General features: G+C 43.4%; 1 protein-coding gene across 1 annotated transcript; it reads right to left on the bottom strand.

The window, feature by feature from the left end:
• Positions 1–102: 102 nt before the first annotated feature.
• On the bottom strand, positions 103–15,139 carry atoh8 (atonal bHLH transcription factor 8). Its single transcript, XM_085181353.1, has 4 exons — positions 13,369–15,139; positions 12,513–12,668; positions 10,958–11,149; positions 103–2,047 (listed from the first exon to the last, which is right to left on the bottom strand). The coding sequence occupies exons 1-4, from the start codon at positions 13,996–13,998 to the stop codon at positions 2,021–2,023; spliced, it is 1,005 nt and encodes a 334-aa protein (XP_085037479.1). The 5' UTR covers positions 13,999–15,139; the 3' UTR covers positions 103–2,020.
• Between the last annotated feature and the right edge of the window lie 4,153 nt (positions 15,140–19,292).

Raw genomic sequence — 19,292 nt, 5'->3', positions numbered from 1 at the left:
AGATAAACGACACATTAATAAATGTTTTCTGTGCGTTTGTCCTGCTGTTTCACATTAGCATCGTTTCCTAGCAGGGGAAGTGGTACAGACGTCTGTGGATTCTCTTCATCTGTGACACTTTCATAATGAGTTCTTACTCTAATTTTAAGTCATTTGTAGATATATAGAAGGATACTTTATTGATCCCATCAGCATGAGCTCAGATTGTGGTCATAAATATTTTGTACTTGTAAATTAGGATTCATGTGTGTGCATAAAGCACCCCTCCAATAGCCAAACCCACCTGTTCTCTGATTGGATAGTTAAATTTGTGATTGACATGACATTGGCCAATCAGATGAAAGGAAGAAAAACTGGGTCAAAATTGGTACTTGAAACTTGAGTGCAGAGTTTCACACATATTTTTTGGCTAAGTCCACACACATCTTGTTTACACACACAAATCCTAATTTACAAGTACAAAATATTTATGACCACACTTTGAGCCCATTCATCAGTGTCCCCCCACATCAACAGGGACCCTCGTGCTTGGGCAGAAACTCGACCTCATCATACTCCACCATGGAGAGCCGAGGGGGGGATTCACCGCTGCGTGGTCATAATCCGACTTTCCGAGTGGGAAATTCAAGTTGAAGGAGTCTATAAAAGATTTCTGACTGGGAACTCACCGTTACCCCGGCCCAGATTGTAGAAAGGTACAATTCAAGCTTTTGACAGCGACCTCCGTGTGTGGACCCTGATGGGCTGCGGAGCTTCTGACTATGGACGAACTACCATCCACATTTGCACATGGACAAAGATATTATTTACAGAAGAAGGCGTCTTCACTTATCTGATTTTTTTATTCAAAACTATTTCTGTTGCACAGCTGTTCCTGACAGAGTCCATGAAAACTAAACGATTGACTCAGATGTCGTGTTTTATAAGGTTTGTGTGGGACACAGAAGATGTTCACAGCTGGTGTATTCTTGAATTTGTTCTTAAACCTTTCTCTTGTTAAGTGCTGTATCACTCTTATTCACAACCACATAAACTGAAGTGGTTCTTTAGGATAGCACCGGCTGCCACTACAGATAAAAACCAAAGAGGAGGAGCTGTGACAGAATATGTACGGAGCCCTGCAGGGGACATGGGAGGAAAAAAAATTAAGATGGACTTTTGCAAGATCTCGCAAAACTAACTCGAGATCGAGATCTTGCAAAAGTTGAATTCCAACAAGCTACTTAGTTGTATATTCCTCTTTCTGGGTCACAAAATAGACTTTTAAGATATTTTGAGGCGTGAATGTGTAAACGTCAGATATCTGCTCGGTTTGCAAGACATCACATATTTGCAAAAGTGCTCCGACGTTTTCCCGAGTTAGTTTTGCAAGATCTCGCGAAACTAACTCGAGATCTCACAAAAGTCCGTCTTAATTTTTTTCCTCCCATGTCCCCTGTGGGGCTCCGTAAATATGGGACAGAAAAATGAATGTAAGAACACTTCAGTGGGGTTGGAATATATCATTTATTTATTGAAGGTATTTATTTTAATTCCAAATCTGCATGGCCGTTCATTCATACTTTCTCTCACCTTAGGATTTGTACCTTAGTTTTAGCATCGTTCACATTTAATGTTGAATTCATACAAGAAATCAAGATGTTTAGTAATGTTGCTTAAATTGATATACAGAACAGAGAGTAGCAAAAAAACCTAGATTTATGTAAACATTGTCATATTATTGGTTAAATATTTAGGTAACTGCCATGTCGGGTAAATTAAGCAAAGTTAGAATGATCATTGTTCACATATTTGCAAACACTACTATCTATTATTAATCCTTCTGTCCACCAGGAAACATTATCAGCTATTTCTCAGGAAATCTAAATTGAATCTGACATGAGCCTCTTTGTTTGTACAGTCAATGCTCCTGTTTCATGCTTTTTTCATTCTACACAGTGCAACAGTAGCGTGTGGCCTGAGGCTGCTGTGTGATCATGCAGTGAGAAGAGGTGATTCTGGTAGCAGCAGTCTCAAAACATCAAACATCCTCGGGCATTCTTCCAACCTGCCAAAATAAAATCATTCCAGTTAATAAAGAAATGTGTTTATTGTGCGTGCTGCATGAGGAAGCATGTGATGAGGAAAGCGTTCATTTAGATTTAAACCAATGACAAAACGTGATAGAAGATAATCTTCAATCCGATATTATTTATACAACAGTCACCTCTATACTGTAAGGTCGACCCTACAACAATACATGCAGAGGAAAACTCAACAATCATACGACCCCCCATGGAAGAAACCTCCGGCAGAACCAGACTCAGCGAGGGGCGGGGCCATCTGCCATCAGCTGGGCAGTGTTATTATTTTTCATGTAGCAACAAAATGACCTTCTTCTGATACTCAGAGTGAAAAGAATCATTGTTTAACTATCACAGAATAATTTAAATGTATTAGTATTTACATGGTAACTGGACTGATGGCTCTTCTCTCCTCTCCTGCAGGACTCAACGCGCTCTATACAACACGCCACATTCGACACACCAGCACTTTCTTCTTTCAGTGCTGTTTAGCTAACATTCACGATGGATGCATCGGAGAGCAACTGGGGGGTAGTATCTTCTCCAAGCATATTTGGCATGCAGATTAGTGGGAGCCCAAACCAGCTGAGGTGGTTCAGGGATCTGACAAGGACGCCTCCTGGGTGAGGTGTGGGCATGTCCCACCAGGAGGAGGCCCCAGGGCCCATATTTCTCGGCTGGCCTGGGAACGCCTTGGTGTTCCCCCGGATAAGCTGGAGGGGGTGGCTGGGGAGAGGGAGGTCTGGGCTTCTCTGCTTGGGCTGCTGCCCCCACGACCCAGCCCCGGATAAGTGGAAGAAGATGGATGGACGGGAGCTTGGATCAAACCCATAACCTTCCAGTCAGTAGCTGACCTGCTCTACCACCTGAGCTACAGCCGACCAACATACCAACTTGTACTTGTACCTCACTTATTTGCTGCACTGTTTGAATGTTGATGAGGGACCTCGAGGAAATCCCACCTTGATTTGTGTGAGTGGGATTCAGACCAAAGACAGCCGTAACGATTCAGTAATTTGTTTTGAGGTTTTCCAAACACGTAAACACGTAACAGTGGCATTATGAATACAAAATACTATTTTCCTGTTATACAGGAATTTACCAGGAATATGCACATTTATTTACAGCCTGGTGATGCTCGAGATGTAACAAATTATCCTTGCATCCAATTTAGACATGACAACTTCACCGCCTCATTGTTACTCTGTGACCTCTTATATAATGTGTATTCCTTGCCTGCTGTCATAAATACCTCCTGGTTTTAATGCTCTCCGATGGTTTGATTTCTTTACTGCTGGTTTTCAATAACTTGTTTTTTCCTAAGAATTACTTGAACCCACTTGCAGACCTCCAAAGTCTGACCCGGTGACCTCGCTGCCGTGACGTTTCCATGAAAAGTGACCAGGCTGCCATTAAAGGTCCCTGGTTATATTTGTGTAAATATGATTAAACATGGAAACTTGCAGGAGTCCTGGATGTTTCGTTAATATTTGAATTAGCCACTTTGACATGTTTTGATGCATCTATCACTGTTACAGGCTTCATGCCCTCACATCTCTGATGTCGTCATGTTTACACTTTCATCAAGCATGTCAAATGTGAGACAGACTGCACAGTGTACATCCACGTGCCAGTATTATGTCACATTAATTGTACCACCCAGTGCAGAGATGAAGGACTGGCGTCCACTGTGTTGGCTGATATGCAGCTATAACAAAAAACCGTATGCATATAGCAACCACTATAAAATCTGATGCTTACTGAGAGTCGGGTAAATATTATCCGCCCTCATAGTGCCACCAAGTAACAACAGGAAATCAGCATTAGGTAACAAACATCATGTGATCTACATGAACCCTTCACTGTTGGTTCCTGGGTATTCTACATATCGCCACCTACTGGTCACAGGAATGTCACCGAGGTGAGCGCCGTGTCGTTGTTGCTCACAGCTTTTACTGGTAACGACAATAATAATGTTTAAGCAGCAAAACTTAGCTCAACAGCTGAAGGTGCTGATTGTCTCGTGGTCCTTTCTTCATCTTTGCATCAGTGCGTTTACTGCCAAGCTGACACTTGAGAGCATTATTAAATACCAGAAATGCCCTTATCGATATTTATAAATGCTGATATAATGAGAAAATATTGTTAATTTTACTTCTGTCTCCTCAAAACTATTTGTTAGAAAGTAAATAACAACCTTGTAATTAGAATTATTAATAGTGATTTTATGAAGCTGTTATAAACATTCTCACAGCAACAGAAACAAAGTGATGCAACAAAATTAAACACACCTGAGAAGGTTAATGGTAGTGTGTATAACCAGTATATAACCAGTATATAACCAGTCTCACCCACAGTAGCACAAAGTGGCCTCTTCAGTGAATGTGTAATGGTTTGTGCTCTCTGTTTTTCACATATGGATACAGATACAGCATGGTGCAGGTACAGAAGCTTCAACATTGGAAGCGGTTGCTTGATGGTTTCCAGTTTATTAGGTCTGTCCTGTATGATGAGTGACCTGCAAACTGGCCTACCATTGGAGGGCTGCCACTGGGCCCAGCACTTTCAGGAGATTTTTTCCTTTAGCCTTGGTTGGGGGTAGGGCTGCCACGATTAGTCGACTAGTCACGATTACGTCGACTATCAAAATCGTCGACGACTGATTTAATAGTCGACGCGTCGTTTGAAGCTTTGTAAGATCACAAAAGACGCAGGAATAAGTAGTAGGATTTAAGAGTGTAATAACGGACTGAAACAGAAGATGGCAGCACTGCATGTACAAGGATGCCAGCTGCCGTTAAACCCCGAAGAAGAAGAAGCTGTGTCCCAGAATTCATAGCGCAGCCCAGCTCAGTTTCCAACAATGGCGGCAGCTAGTTAGTTTTAATATTACTCTTATTATTCTTTCTGGGTCACAAAATAAACGTTTAACATATTTTCAGGCGAGAATGTAGCTGTGTAAACCTCAAATATCTGCTCAGTTTATCAAGACACCACATATTTTCAAAAGCGCTCCGACGTTTTCGGAGACCTCTGTTACCCACTAGCTCGATAGCTAGCCGGGGGCTAGGCTCACTAGAGCCGAGAGAACACCGGACTCCCGGCTAATTGTTTTCAAACCCACCGCCGTCTTTGGCTACTCAGGTTAAACATGATATATAAGTCACTTAGATAACTTAAAAATGTTATTGTTTGGCTTTTTTCAGTATTTTATTTGTTCCTGAGTAAATCGGTTTGGCTGAGATTAAAGTTATAGTTTTTACACAGCTGAATAAATGTCAAGCAGACAGCTGATTATCAGAAGTGTGAGATGCTCGAGAATTTACTCCGGTGTCCTGTTATATTTTAGATAGCAAGGAGTTTATTAAACTTCACCAAAACAATCTGCAAATTTCATTAAAATTTAATAAACGATCATCTTGTCTTTATTTTTAGTTAGCACATACCTTAAACACTTAAAGCTGTAAGCTAATGATAGTTATATAAGAGCAGATGGATGATGATCTGATTAGTCGACTAATCACAAACATAATTGGTGACTAGTCGACTATCAGAATAATCGTTTGTGGCAGCCCTAGTTGGGGGGTTGGTGTGACTCCCGGACCCTTTCCCCCCACGCTTCCCCACTGGGTGCTACTGCTCGGTAGTGAGGCCGAGACGCTCAGTCTGTCCCGGTTGTCATACCACTGTAGCCTCGTCACAGCGACCCACAGTTTGCTTGGGCAAAGGTGACGAGGCCCTTCCTGCAAACCAACCTCAGGACTGCAGTTGTTCAGCAGTTGAATGGCCCTTAATAACAGGCCAAACACCCCATACTTCCAAAGCACTCCTCATTGGATCCCCCAACAGACGTGGTCAAATGCCTTCACCTAGGTCCACAAAATACACGTAGACTGGTTGGACAACCTCATCCGATATCCTCGAGAGGATAAAGAGCTGGTCCAGTGCTCTGCGACCAGGATGCATAGTTCCTCCTATCCAAGTCAGCCACACAACATCCAGGGCCTTAAGGTAAATTATCCACTCCAGGGCCCCACCACCAAGCAGTGACCTCACCCACAGTCACAGTCATGCCCCTCATCTCCAGGCTCAAAATGTTCACTGCCCGACTCCATCCTCAGCGGGGGTCAGCAGCGTCCCCCTGTGAGCAGAGCTCCACGTCCCCATCCCGAGTCTTCTGACAGTTTATGAGTAAAGAGCAGACAAGAGGGTCAACGAATGTTGAAACTCTTCGACCGCGTTATGGCTGAACCCTCCACCAACAGCCACAACATTTCCCTGACAAACGTTAGAGAAATCTGTTTATATTTCCTGCATTTGAAAGAAGAAAATAAGAGCCGATATATTGGAATAATATCGGACTCTAACCTGGTGTTAGCTGTGCTGGTTAATGTTACAGGATGGAAGCAAAACAGCTGCTGTGCCCTCCACACTGATGCTGCCACTGCGTGATTAATGTAACTTTAATTTATATTTAGTATTGACATGACTGCTGACACGACATATTTACATGAAGAGTTTCAGCTTTAACTCGAGAGATTTAACAAAAGTATAGCAGGAACAGAACCTGCAGGCACAAACAAAGCTTTTTATTTTATATTTTTAAGATATGAAACGGCACAGCGGCAGTTAGACCTGTTTTTGTTCAGTCGTCTTTGTCCTGAGTATGTGCGAGCTTAGAGCCAAAGAAACAAAAAGGTTTTTTTCCTGCTAAACGTGTATACAGACTCAGAGGCTCTGAGAAAGCACACACACACACACACACACACACACCACTACCCCCTACCCTGTCTTTCCACCAGCTGCTGCTGTCTGACAAGCTGATGATGACTGTGTTTTTTCCCCTCCTTGTTTCAAAGTATGTTGGAGCAGATGGCCCGGAGAGGCAGAGCACGGGAATGTGTTAGAGAGACTGCTGGGGAATGTGCCAAGTGTGTGTGTGTGTGTGTGTGTGTGTGTGTGTGTGTGTGTGTGTGTGTGTGTGTGTGTGTGTGTGGTTTCAGTTCGCGTGCCTTCTCACTGCCCTCTGCCCTTTATGGCGCCAGCTTTACTTCCCCTTCACTCTAAACATCTGGTGTCTGGGGTTTACAGAACACGCACATGTAGACACACACACACACACACACACAGCACAAAAAAGCGAGCCAGCAGGGAAAAAGCTCTAAACTCGTTTACATCTAAAAGAGCAACGTGACTAGATTAGTGTGAAGTGCAGCAGTAAGAGTCGACCGACTCTGTGGTTCAACAAAAATCTTTCTCCTGCAGCTCACATGTGTAACGCTGCGCAACATGTAAATAAAAAGTGCAACACCTTTCATGCAAAACACAAAGTTCACATTTATTTTAAAGAGTTAAAGTTTTTGAATTGATACGTTCAGCACGTTTCAGCATCAGCTCTGCCTTTAACTGTGAGCTCTGGAGAACTGAGGAGAACGTTTGACAGCAGATATTTGATGGGCAGATTTCAGTTGCTCAATAGTTTGACGCCATCTTTGTCCTACTTTTTGTTTGATACTTCATCAGATATGTTCAATATATCTGCATATAAAACAGACAATGCTTTTGTTAAATGTCTTGAATTAAAGGTGAAATTCTGAACTTTCTACACATTTTGATTGTTTGATTTAAACTTAGTTGTGTTGGTCTACAGAAGCAGAATGACCCAGTCCAAACACTTATGGCCTGGCTGTATAAATACACAGCAGCGCTCTGGATTTGTTTCAGGAAGGTTGTGAAAACACTGACAAATCAAACGCTTGTGAAAAGGAAGCAGCCAAAGTAGCTTTAAGTTACTTCTAAAATATTTCTGTGTTTCAAACTTTTTATTCTCTTGCTAATTATGTCTGAGCACTTACTGTCACAACCAGGTCAACCACTGTTCTCCTCCAATCACACGACTATATGAGGACTAAGATTACTTCACTTTTTATACATTTTTCCAATGTGGTTTTATTTCTTTAGCACATCAACAGTTACCTCGAGGCACTTTATATTGGACCCAATAATAAATAACAGAAAACAGAGAAAATGCCCAAACTCAGATGACCCCCTATGAGCAGCGGTTTCCTCCCTTTTAACAGGAAGAAACAGGCTGATGGGGGCGGAGTCATCTGGCACGACCGGCTGGGAGTAGGAGGAGGAATACACAGCAATATAGATTTTACACCATCTACTAAAGTCCTCTGTACACCAACATAGTCAAACCTGGATCAAACAATGATGTGATGGAAGTTCAGACTTTTATCTTCAATTTGAGAAATTCAATTCAAATGTATTTACACAGAGCGACAAATCACATCAACAGTTGCCTCAAGGCGCTTTACACTGTAAGGTCGACCCTACACTAATGCAAAGGAAACCCCAACAATCATATGACCCCCTATGAGCAGCACTTTGGCGACAGTGGGAAGGAAAAACTCCCTTTTAACAGGAAGAAACCTCCAGCAGAACCAGGCTCAGGGAGGGGCGGGGCCATCTGCTGTGATTGGTTGGGATGAGAGAAGGAAGACAGGATAAAGACATGCTGTGGAAGAGAGACAGAGGTTAATAATAACCAATAATTAAATGAAGAGTGGTGTACACACACGGTGAGGAGCAAACACTCAGTGGATGATCTGAAAATCCGCTGAGTGTGTTCCCATTCTGGGAAGCCCCAGCAGCCTGGTCCAGCCCTAACTATATGCTTTAGCAAAAAGGAAAGTTCTAATCTTGAAAGTAGAGATAGTGTCTGTCTCCTGAATCCGAACTGGAAGCTGGTTCCACAGAAGAGGGGCCTGAAAACTGAAGGCTCTGCCTCCCATTCTACTTTTAAATACTCTAGGAACAACAAGTAGGCCTGCAGAGCGAGAGCGAAGTGCTCTAATAGGGTGATATGGTACTACAAGGTCATTAAGATAAGATGGGGCCTGATTATTTAAGACCTTGTAGTTTCAGGGAGTTTTTAGGACTTCCTGATAATAATGGCTCAAGAGTTGGGAGTTCATCTTGTAATCAGAAGGTTGCCGGTTCGAGCCCCGGCTCCGACAGTCTCGGTCGTTGTGTCCTTGGGTAAGACACTTCACCCGTTACCTACTGGTGGTGGTCAGAGGGCCCGGTGGCGCCAGTGTCTGGCAGCCTCGCCTCTGTCAGTGCGCCCCAGGGTGGCTGTGGCTACAACGTAGCTGCCATCACCAGTGTGTGGATGTGGTGTAAAGCACTTTGGGGTCCTTAGGGACTAGTAAAGCGCTATACAAATACAGGCCATTTACCATTTTACCGTTTAGTTTCTCAGCATCATACATGTCATGTCTTAAAAATATCACTTAAAAAGCTCATGTGTATTCTTTTAGACTGTCACAGTTGTATTGAAACAAACATCTGTAGCCTGCTGGTTCTGTCTGGCAGCCTTAAACAGTTCATGCAGTACTTTTATTAAATCCCCTAAAATCCATTCCTCTTACACTGTGTCTGCTCACAGACCACCACAAACCAAACAAAAGCAATTTAAGTATAAAACACACAAAGAAAGAAGAACTGAATAAAGAAATGTAAAAAAATATTGGAGCCCATGGAGAATGCAAAACACAAACTGGGAGACAGAACTGAGTGACCCTGATGTAAAAACACCTGAGGAGTAACAACAGGTGAAAAGAATCGTCTCTGCAGCCTAAGCCTATAGCAGCATAACACATGAATGATTAGTTATACTGCTAACTATTGGCTTTAATAAGGAAAGTCATTGGCCAGTCAGCAGAGTGGGTGTCGTCCACACTGGTGGCTCTGTCCACAGCAGCCTGACAGCTACAGTTCCACCAACCTGATTCTCTAAATGTTGGGATGCTGTCTCAAACATATATAAAAACAGAATGCGATGGTTTGCAAATCTCATGACCCCATATTTGACAGAAAACTGTCAAACAAACTGTTTAAATTGAGACATTTTACTATTTCCTAAAAAACGAGCTCACTTTGATGGAAGCAGCATGTTTAAGAAGGGGTGGCAGGAGCTCAGGAGGTAGACTGTGTCATCTAATTGGAAGCTTGCTGTTCCAGTGTGCATGCCAAATATCCTGGAGCAGAATACTAACCCCAGTGGCTGTGATGCACCTATCAGAGTACAAATGTGGGTAAATGTTAGATAGAAAGCACTTAGGAAAAAGTGCTAGCTCGAGCAGGTGAATGATGCACATTATACAAAGTCACTCGAGCGCTCAGGCAGAGCAGAAAGATGCTAAGAACCAGTGCAAAAGGTGCAGTGGGAGGAACAAAGTAAGTGGTGCAACAAAGAAACAGCTGGAGGAACATTTAGCAGCTAACAGATTAACTGGCAACAGGTAAGTTCATTAAAACTGTTCTGCAGCCAGCCCTCGTTTAAGTCTTCCTCTATGACACTTAGATGGGAAAGCACCATCGAAGCTGAAAGGCAGATCCAGGTTAGACCAACGTGTGCTCCCATGTAGCCTCAAACAAACACATGAAGCTGTTCAGCAGCACAGCAGCAAACTGCTCTACACAGGTTTGATTTTCAGTCTTAATGCTTCTCTACAGTAAGCTGAGAGAAAACATGTGAGCGTACGTCCTGCTGCTGTCGCATATCAGCAATCAAACACTCGTCAACAACATCTCCAAACGTTCTCTGAGAAACGTCGCTGCCATCAAACACTTTTCTTAAACTGAAACGTTTCACCTGCTTTCTGTGTTGTACTGTGAATAAAATGTGAGTTTATGACAGTTGTTCCAAAACGTTCACGAACTTTTGGAAACTACAGGAAGCAAAGTTAAGCCTGCAACGTGCTGTTCTGGGATAATGTGGTACTACAGTATCTTTAACATGTGATGGGGCCCAATCATTCGAGAACGTGTGTGATGAAAGTTAACTGTAAATGCATGTTTATGCAAAAGGACTTCCACCTCACCTTCCTCTTCTTGCTCCGCCCCTCGGCCTGCAGGGTCCGTGTGCACTGCTCAACACACTGAGAGAAGCTCACACTGCTGTGATCTGAACTGTAGTCCAGCTCCGCCAGCTGAGCCAGAGACAGGATGTAATTGCAGGCTATACGTAGTATCGCCAGCTTGGAGAGCTTCTGCCCGTACGAGTAACACGGCACCTAGAGCACGGTCCGTGGTTGGAGGAAGGAAAAGAGAAGGAAATGATTCTCCTTCAGCCTCTTCTCGTTTATTCAAAGAGAAACATATGGACTTATACTCTATTACTATTGTGAGTACATCACGTATTAGCTCATCACGTGGTACCAAAGAGTCTTTGAAGTTTAAGGAAACCATGATTTCAAACTTCCAAACCTTTTCACCATTAATGGAAGTGAGTAATATCTTCATAAATCTCCATATATGACCTCACAATGCTGAGAGTGGAGCCTCCAGAGGGACAGTGATAAGTAGTGTAGTTAAGGTGTTTACACCGTTACACAGCTACACTGAAACAGCTGCTATCACATGTTGTGATGTAGATTCAGAGATATACATGGATAAGCTTTACTTTACAAATATATGAAGCAGGATATATGGAATCATGTAACTAAAGAAAAAAATCATAATTAAGTCTAAACATGTCTTATATTTGAGCCGCGCTTCGCTTCGTCCACAGTGATTAGTCTTCTCTCAGTGAGCTTCATGAAGCAGCCACCTGACATGGATTCACCTCACAGGTGAGCCTGTCAGGGTTCACCTGTGGAGTTGGGACCATCAGGTTGGTGCACAGCTGACAGCCTGTTTGACTTCATATTATGGTAAGAACCAATCAGAGAAACAACAGCCCATCAAGAGCTATGATGAAACTGATCAGCATCTCTGGGAACAACATCAGACTGTTGGAAACCAACGACCTCATGAAGCTCATGGAGAGAACGCAGAGAGTGAATCAAAGCAAAGGCTGGATATGAGGAAGAATCTGAAATCTAAAACATGTTTGCAGATATTTCACAGCTTTTTGGTTTAATGCATAATTCCACGTGTTCATTCACAGTGTTGATGCCTTCAGTGACAATCTACAATGTAAACAAACAAACAAAAGCTATTAGAGAGAGCTGTGTCCAAACCTTTGACTGGTAGTGTACGATTTGTGGATAAATGTAGATCATAATCAAAGGGAAGTAAGGGTTAGGTGTACAGTTTTATAAATGCTGTAAATCACAGAGCTGATACTACTTAACACCTTTTGCATGATTTATCTGTTAATTCTCTCTGAAAAATTAAGTAAAGTGCATTCTCAATAGTTTCAAACCTTTTTCTCTTTGGCAAAGTGCAAACAAAGGCTGAGGAAAAATTCAGGATGGTGGACAGATAGTCACTCATCTACCCAGGTTTTCAGTCGTGAGACACCTTCATGGACCTTCTGTTCATGTTTCTTTTTAGGGAGATGATGCGTCTCTCAGAAGATGAACCCGGCTGTCAACCAGCCATCAGAAAACATATATTTGTACATAGAGGGACATTATAAAGTGTGAGTCTGACCTGTTTCCTCAGAGCCTCGAATGCAGCACTGATGGTATGGACACGGGTCCTCTCCCTGGCGTTTGCTAGCAGCCTCCTGGTCTGCTGGATGGCTTTGACTTCTGGAAGATGCCCAGATCCATCAGGACTCAACCCAATCCGCTTCCTCAGGGACTCCTGGTGAAACACGGGCCATGGGGTTAGGCCTGGGGTTAGCACACTACCACTGAGCTTACCCTCTAGGATGCATTTCCTACTTACTCTGGTAGCAACCTTTGGATTGTGGACTATCAGACGTTTTTTCCTTTTATTTGATTACTTATCAATCAATTAAATATATATTCAATTATTCCAGGAGTCCTCTTAATCTATAAAAGGTGAGAATTTTTGTGAAATCATAAGTCTGACAATTTAACCCTAAGAACACGATGTGGAGAAGTTAGTCAATGACTTGATTGGCCACATTTCATATGAACAAGTTTCAGTCTATTGGACAATTAATGAGGTAATTTGCTTCAGTTCATTGAGGGTTGCAAACATTGTGCACAGCTCTCCATCGGTCCCACCACAGCATGTCAATTCAGCTGTAGCTCAGGAGGTGGAGCAGGTCATCTACTGATCAACGCTTTGCTGATTCAGTCCAGCCTACATGCCAAATGTCCTTGGGTAAGGTTGTAGTTGGTGCTTCATACATTGTTTCTGTATTTTGGCTTATTTTGTGGTCAGATGAATAAAACCCCGTTTGGCTGTATTTAAATCGTTTTAAACCAGCTAAAGACCAGAGGACTGTTTACTATTTACTGGCAATTAAAACCTTTGAATTTAAAGAGAGTGTACATTCTTTTATGCACGATTATATGTGAAAGTACATATTCACCTTATGCGAAGAGACCTGTGGATCCATATGTTCGTGACACTCGGAGGACTGTGACACTCTGGGGGCAGACTGGCCTGGAGGCGCCTCTAAGGAAAACACCTGGTGACTGGCTGAGTTGCAGGTTGATGTTGAAGGAGGGAATATGGATTGAAGGCCCAGTTTTAGTCTGCTGGACAGAGGCTGGGAGATGGAGGTGGGCCAGTGGGAGATCTCTGGGTTAGAGAATGAGGAGGTGGGCAGCTGGGAAACTTTGGAAGCAGCGACAGGCACATTATTGCCAATTCTCATATCTATGGCACCACCACTCTGAGCTGCAGCCATGTCTTCTTTTAATCCTGACAGAATCCCTGTGGGACTGGCCATCGGCTCTTGTGACATCATCAGGTGCCTCTTGAGTGGAGCCAGCTTGTGGATATTACGCGACTCCATATGGGCGTCATCTACCCAGTCTGCATCGGTCACGTCAACTGTGTAGGTTTTCATCTTGTCGGGCTCGGGGCCATTGAAAAACCGTTTAGGTTCGCGGGACTTCCTCTTGAACTTCTTGTTAGTGCTGGGCACCGAGACCTGCTGCGGGTCTTTGTTATCAGGTCTGTTCCACATGTTACTCAGAGGAAGGGGGTTCTTCATTTTGCAACAGTTAGGGTAACAAACAGATAACGTAAAATCGGATTTGAACACAAAAAACGGTGATTTTGGAAATGTACATTAACTACAGAATCTTAAAAGTTGTCCAGTAAATCATTTCAGTTCTTTCGCTGTAGGAGCGAGCATCAGCTGAGCCGTCACCTCCTGGAAGAATGTGTCTCACTACTGCACAAAAATACTTTTGGTCCCAGTGTTTCATTCAGGAATACACCATTAGCTTATTACTGTGCAACACGTGATTTCATTGCACGGACAACTGCACAATCGTGTGCACTACTTCAGTTTTACACGCAGGTTTTCTGTGGCTCCACTCTGTCTTCATAGCAGTCTCCTGAATAATCCACGTTAGTACACAAAGCTGTGTAACATCTGCTGCTCAGTACAAGCTGTCCCTCTGGATGGAGAAGTGCAGAGCACTTATCCTCTGCTGTAAAGGTTTCTTTCTGTGAATGCAGTCCAGGCCTTCGCCTCAGAATTGGGGTTACAGTGGAACTGTCTGAGCGTGGCTCCAGTCAGTCTGCATAGCAGCACCGTGAATAACCCACACTGATACACACACTGAGCACAGATACGCTGGAGTGCAACTGCTGGACATAAAAATGAGAACAGCACATGAAGAAAGTAGCAGCTCTTCAGGAGCACGATCACACTCGCTACTCCTGCGCTACAAAAACACTTATTTACACTTTGCAAAGCCGCCGGGGAAGCAGACTCTCATCAGAGCTGCAGGATTTAAAGAATAACTTTACATACTCTGCGTAAGTGTCAGCATGGTACCGGACACAGAGTCACACGGTAGTTTCCAAACACCTCAAACTTCCCTGAAGGAGTGTCAGCAGCAGTTGCGGTGATACCCCCGGGATCGATCCATCCTCGGCGAACTTCTGGGCCCTTCTTAAGGAAAGCTCCGGTGAGCTGAGGTTTGAGACTCGGTGCGCTGTAGGCAGAAGCGTCGATCAGGGATTTGCGTTAAAAACTGAACTAGTTCACCGCCTGGACTCGCTCAGTTGTCACCGCACACATCGGCTCTGGTCCTCAGTGTCCTCCTGCTTCACTGCACGCGAATACAACCTCGCGCTCCTCCAGCTCCAGTCGCTGGCGTCTGACTGGCTGGAGCCCCCCTCCCCTCCGCGCGCGTGCACACGCACACACGCACGCGAGGAAGGATTTGCACATTGGTTTGTTGACGTTTTGTTTTTTAACCACAACTTCGCTGTTGTAGCAGGACATCCGCGACGAAACACATCAACGGTGTCATGTGCTGGCATGAGACTCACGAGCTGAGGTGCACGCGCTCACACGACGCTGCGAAACTTACAGTAAAAACAAATCTGCAGACAGTATTTCAGTTACCTGTGACTGAGATGAGACATCTTCCCCTGTGTAACTTGCTCGGTGGCACCACTGAGGGGTAGGGGGAAAAACCGTGGATACCGCAAACCATGACAACCCTAAAAGTAGAAATGGATCAATATTCTACTTAAGCAAGTAGATATTTATTAAGGGTATATGCTGATAACATTATTAGATTTTTTTTTACATTGATTGGTACCAAATACAAAAAAATATGTTAACTTTTTGGAAATGTCATCTATAAAAAGTATTTTTATGGCTTAAACATTTTTATTTGTAACATTAAGTATTGATAAATATTACTTAAATAATTTTTAAACAAAGTATAGCCAACTAAAACAATCTGTCACAGGCAGTGTGCAAAATATGATAGACTCCTTTCCAAAAATGCTGTTTATGTGAGTTATAATGATAATGAATTATTATTACAAAACACATGAAAAAAAATCTGTCCAGGCAAATGGCAGGACTCAAACTCAACGTGCGTTTATTTACAGAACCCTGTATATACAGTAGTGAGAGGAAGGGGGCGCCGGGGGGTCCAGGGAAAGGGAACCAAACTCTTCTGTTCACAGGTCACTCTCACGTCCCAGATCAAACTCCATGCTGACGCTCCTCACAAACACACTCATCACCCAACAAGGGTCCAAGGTGAAGAGCAGGAATCCGACTCAGCCGCCACCTTAAGTGGTGACCGATCAGATGAAGATGATGCAGCAGGTGAGTTGATTGTCAGCAGGTACATAGGAACCCGAGAGAAGTACTGTCCAGGCAGGGAGGAGTGCAGAGAAAAGAGACACACACACAATAACAAGCAGTGACAGGACGCCAGAGAGGACTGCAGGACCAAGAGATTAGAGATGCAATTAGACACATTTTTGGCAAAAGATTTGACTTCTTAAGAAATCAGTGGTGCTGGTTCAGTGTCAGGAGTGGGACAGCTGCCTAAACCAGAGATTAGATCAGTACAGCATGAAGCACGTTGGCACATAAGTGATTTAATACATATATGTATTACATTTCACATTTGTAATTGGTGCAGGCAGGTGCATGTTGGCTAAAATAACAGAAACATTATTTTCTGTTAGAACTGAAGTAAACTAACTAATATTAAGAAAGTCAAGCAGTTTCTCTCATGTGGACTTTGCTATAAGTTTCATTTCCATCTGTCTGTCTTTTTGGAAACATCAGCATCACCTTGGAGCACCTGAAAGAAACCAAACCAGTCTTTGTTGGCAAAAACAAAACAACACTAATGCCATGAAACAAACACGTTTATAAGGACCTTGTGAAGCAAACGTTGATGGTGACATGTTAATACTTTCTGTAAAATAAGTAAATAAAGACTATTTGACTGCTCTACTATTTTTCTAGAGCCCCTGTCAGTCATGGGACCTTAGATTCATCACTTTTCTCCCCCTTAGGGCGCCTCTGAGCAGGGGTGGGCACATGACAAACTGGGAGGGCCAGAGCTGAACTCTTATCTTTGTAGATCCTACAATTATCAGTACAGATGTTGCAATCAGGCAATGAAAATGTGAAATAGGCATAGTGAAAACACGAACATGAGAAACCACGACTAAGGAAAAGCAACAAGCAGAAGAGATTTGTTCGGGTCAAGAAACACGAGGAGACATCAGACCATCTCTGCTTTGGTCTGGTGATGTCACGGTTCTGGGTCATTGTGACCCAGCATTTTGAGTTCTTGTGTTTTGGTAATATTTTATATTATGGTTTTTGTTCTGGGTCCCTGGTTGTGCCCTTGTGTTTATTGTCTTGTTCCCCAGTCAGTCATGTCTCATGTAACTCTGGTTCCTGGACTCTGTGTTCCCTCTGTTCTCTGTCAGTGTTGCATCTCTGAGTTCTGTCAGTTTATTTCCTGTTTTACATTGAAGGTCTTGCTTCATGTTAGTGTATTCTGTTTTACTTCCTTGTCTTGCCCAGTTACTCCCAGCTGTGCTCTCCCTCTGTGTATTTAAGCCTTGTCTCCACCTCTGTTAGTTGCTGGTTTGTCTGCGTGTCTTCCTGCCGTGTGTCTCTCCAGGTTCCACGTCTCAGGTTTTTGTTCCTTGCATTATTATTTTGTAGCTGTTCCCAGTTTAGGTTTTTGTTAGCATAGTTCCCTGCGATGCTTTGATTTGTTTTTTGCCTTTCGTTATTAATAAACTTTCTCACAGCTACGTTGCCATCCGTGCTTGGGTTTGGGTCCACATCCTTCATCTCCTGACGATCTGCCCTGCAGATCGTGACAGATGAGTCCAAATTTGAGCTCTTTGGTTCCACTGTGTCTTTGTGCAGTGCAGAAAAGGTGATGGGATGGTCTCCACATGCATGGTTCCCACCGTGAAGAGTGGAGGTGATGTGAGGGGGCTTTGCTGGTGACACTGTTGAAGATTTATTGAAAACTGGAGGCACACTGAACCAGCATGACTACCACAGCATCCTGCAGCAACATGCATCACATCTGGTTTGCATTTGGTTGGACCATCATTGATTTTTCAACAGGACAATGATCCCAAACACACCTCCAAGCTGTGCATGGGCTGTCTGACCAAGGAGAGCGATGGAGTGCTTTGCCAGATGGTCTGGCCTCCACAGTCACCTGACATAAACCCAATGGAGATGGTTTGGGATGGACCGCAGACTGAAGGCAAAAGGACCAACAAGTGCTCAGCATCTCTGGGAACTCCATCAAGATTATTGGAAAACCATTTCAGGTGACGACCTCATGAAGCTCATGGAGAGAATGAAAGAGTGTGCAAAGCAAGGGGGGGGGGGGGGGGGGGGGCTGTTACGAAGAGTCTTAAATATAAACATGTTTTGAGTCATTTCACACGTTTATGTTTACTGCATAGTTCCACATGTGTTCATTCATAGTTTTGATGCCTTCAGTGAGAATCTACAATGTAAGTAGTCGTGAAAATAAATAAACTATTAAATGAGAAGGTGTGTCCAAACTTGTGACTGGTGGTGTATATGTGTGTGTAACAATTCCCCACTCGCCCTGTGGGTGGTCTCTATTCTTCAAGCTCGGGTCCTCTACCAGAAGCCTGGGAGCTGGAAGGTCCTGCACAGTATCTTTGCTGGTTCTAGGCTCATTTAAACAGATCTCGGGTGTTGTTCCTGGGATGTGCTGGAGCCACTCGCCCAGCTTGGGGGTCACTACACCGACTGCTCCAAATACCACTGTAGCCTTCACCCTCCACACACCAAACTAGTCAACACAGAACCGTATAAGCCCATCTTTCTTCACCACAATAACTGTGGGCTACTCCTGGCACTGTGTTGCTTTTCTTACTCCCATTTTTAACATATCAGACAATTCCTTCTGAACTATTTGTCTCTTATGTTCAGGCAATCCAAAGGACTGTGAACACCCTGTCACTACAGCGTATATTTCAAAATGGTACTCCTGTGAGATTTATATGGCTGGAAAACCACATATGCAAAGTGCTGTTGCAATGCAGCAGTTGCGATGTGCTCTCTGGACCTGTGTGAGATGATCATCACAATGGAGGGAGGCGAGAGTGGTGGAATTTGGCTCTGCAGTAGGTCAAAAACGAAAGAAAACCATTAATCAGCATATGAACATTACCTGATGCTGCTGAAGTGAAGCAGAGCAAAGTTACAGAGGTTTGATTACAGACACAGCTGAGAGTTTTGCAATTCTGCATAATTTTAAAAAGTTTAAATTTGTCCAGTAGCCTATTGAACAGCAGAAATTAGGTTTTCTTTTCGGAAGTAAGTAAAAGTAAAAAAAACAGCGGCCCACAGCACTGCAAACAAAGGTAGACTTGTGCGTAACAAGCAAGCGAATAATGAAGAAAACTGATTTTTAGACGGGAAACTGTTGTTGAAGTACAGAGAGAGAGAGAGAGAGAGAGCTGTGCATGAAGTGTGGTGGAAGCAAAACAGCAAAGTCA

This window comes from Neolamprologus multifasciatus, chromosome 2 (assembly GCF_963576455.1).
Source record: "Neolamprologus multifasciatus chromosome 2, fNeoMul1.2, whole genome shotgun sequence".
In the NCBI taxonomy this organism is placed as follows: Eukaryota; Metazoa; Chordata; class Actinopteri; order Cichliformes; family Cichlidae; genus Neolamprologus; species Neolamprologus multifasciatus.
This window is presented reverse-complemented; position numbering and strand designations above follow the sequence as displayed.

Bases quoted from the DNA above. Each gene is read 5' to 3' on its own strand.
- atoh8 (XM_085181353.1), bottom strand. From the start codon at position 13,998: ATGAAGAACCCCCTTCCTCTGAGTAACATGTGGAACAGACCTGATAAC. The intron at 11,150-12,512 runs GTCAGACTCACA...ACCGTGCTCTAG, and splicing joins TCGAGGCTCTGAGGAAACAG to GTGCCGTGTTACTCGTACGG. The intron at 2,048-10,957 runs GTGAGGTGGAAG...TTATTTTGGCAG, and splicing joins GGCGGAGCAAGAAGAGGAAG to GTTGGAAGAATGCCCGAGGA.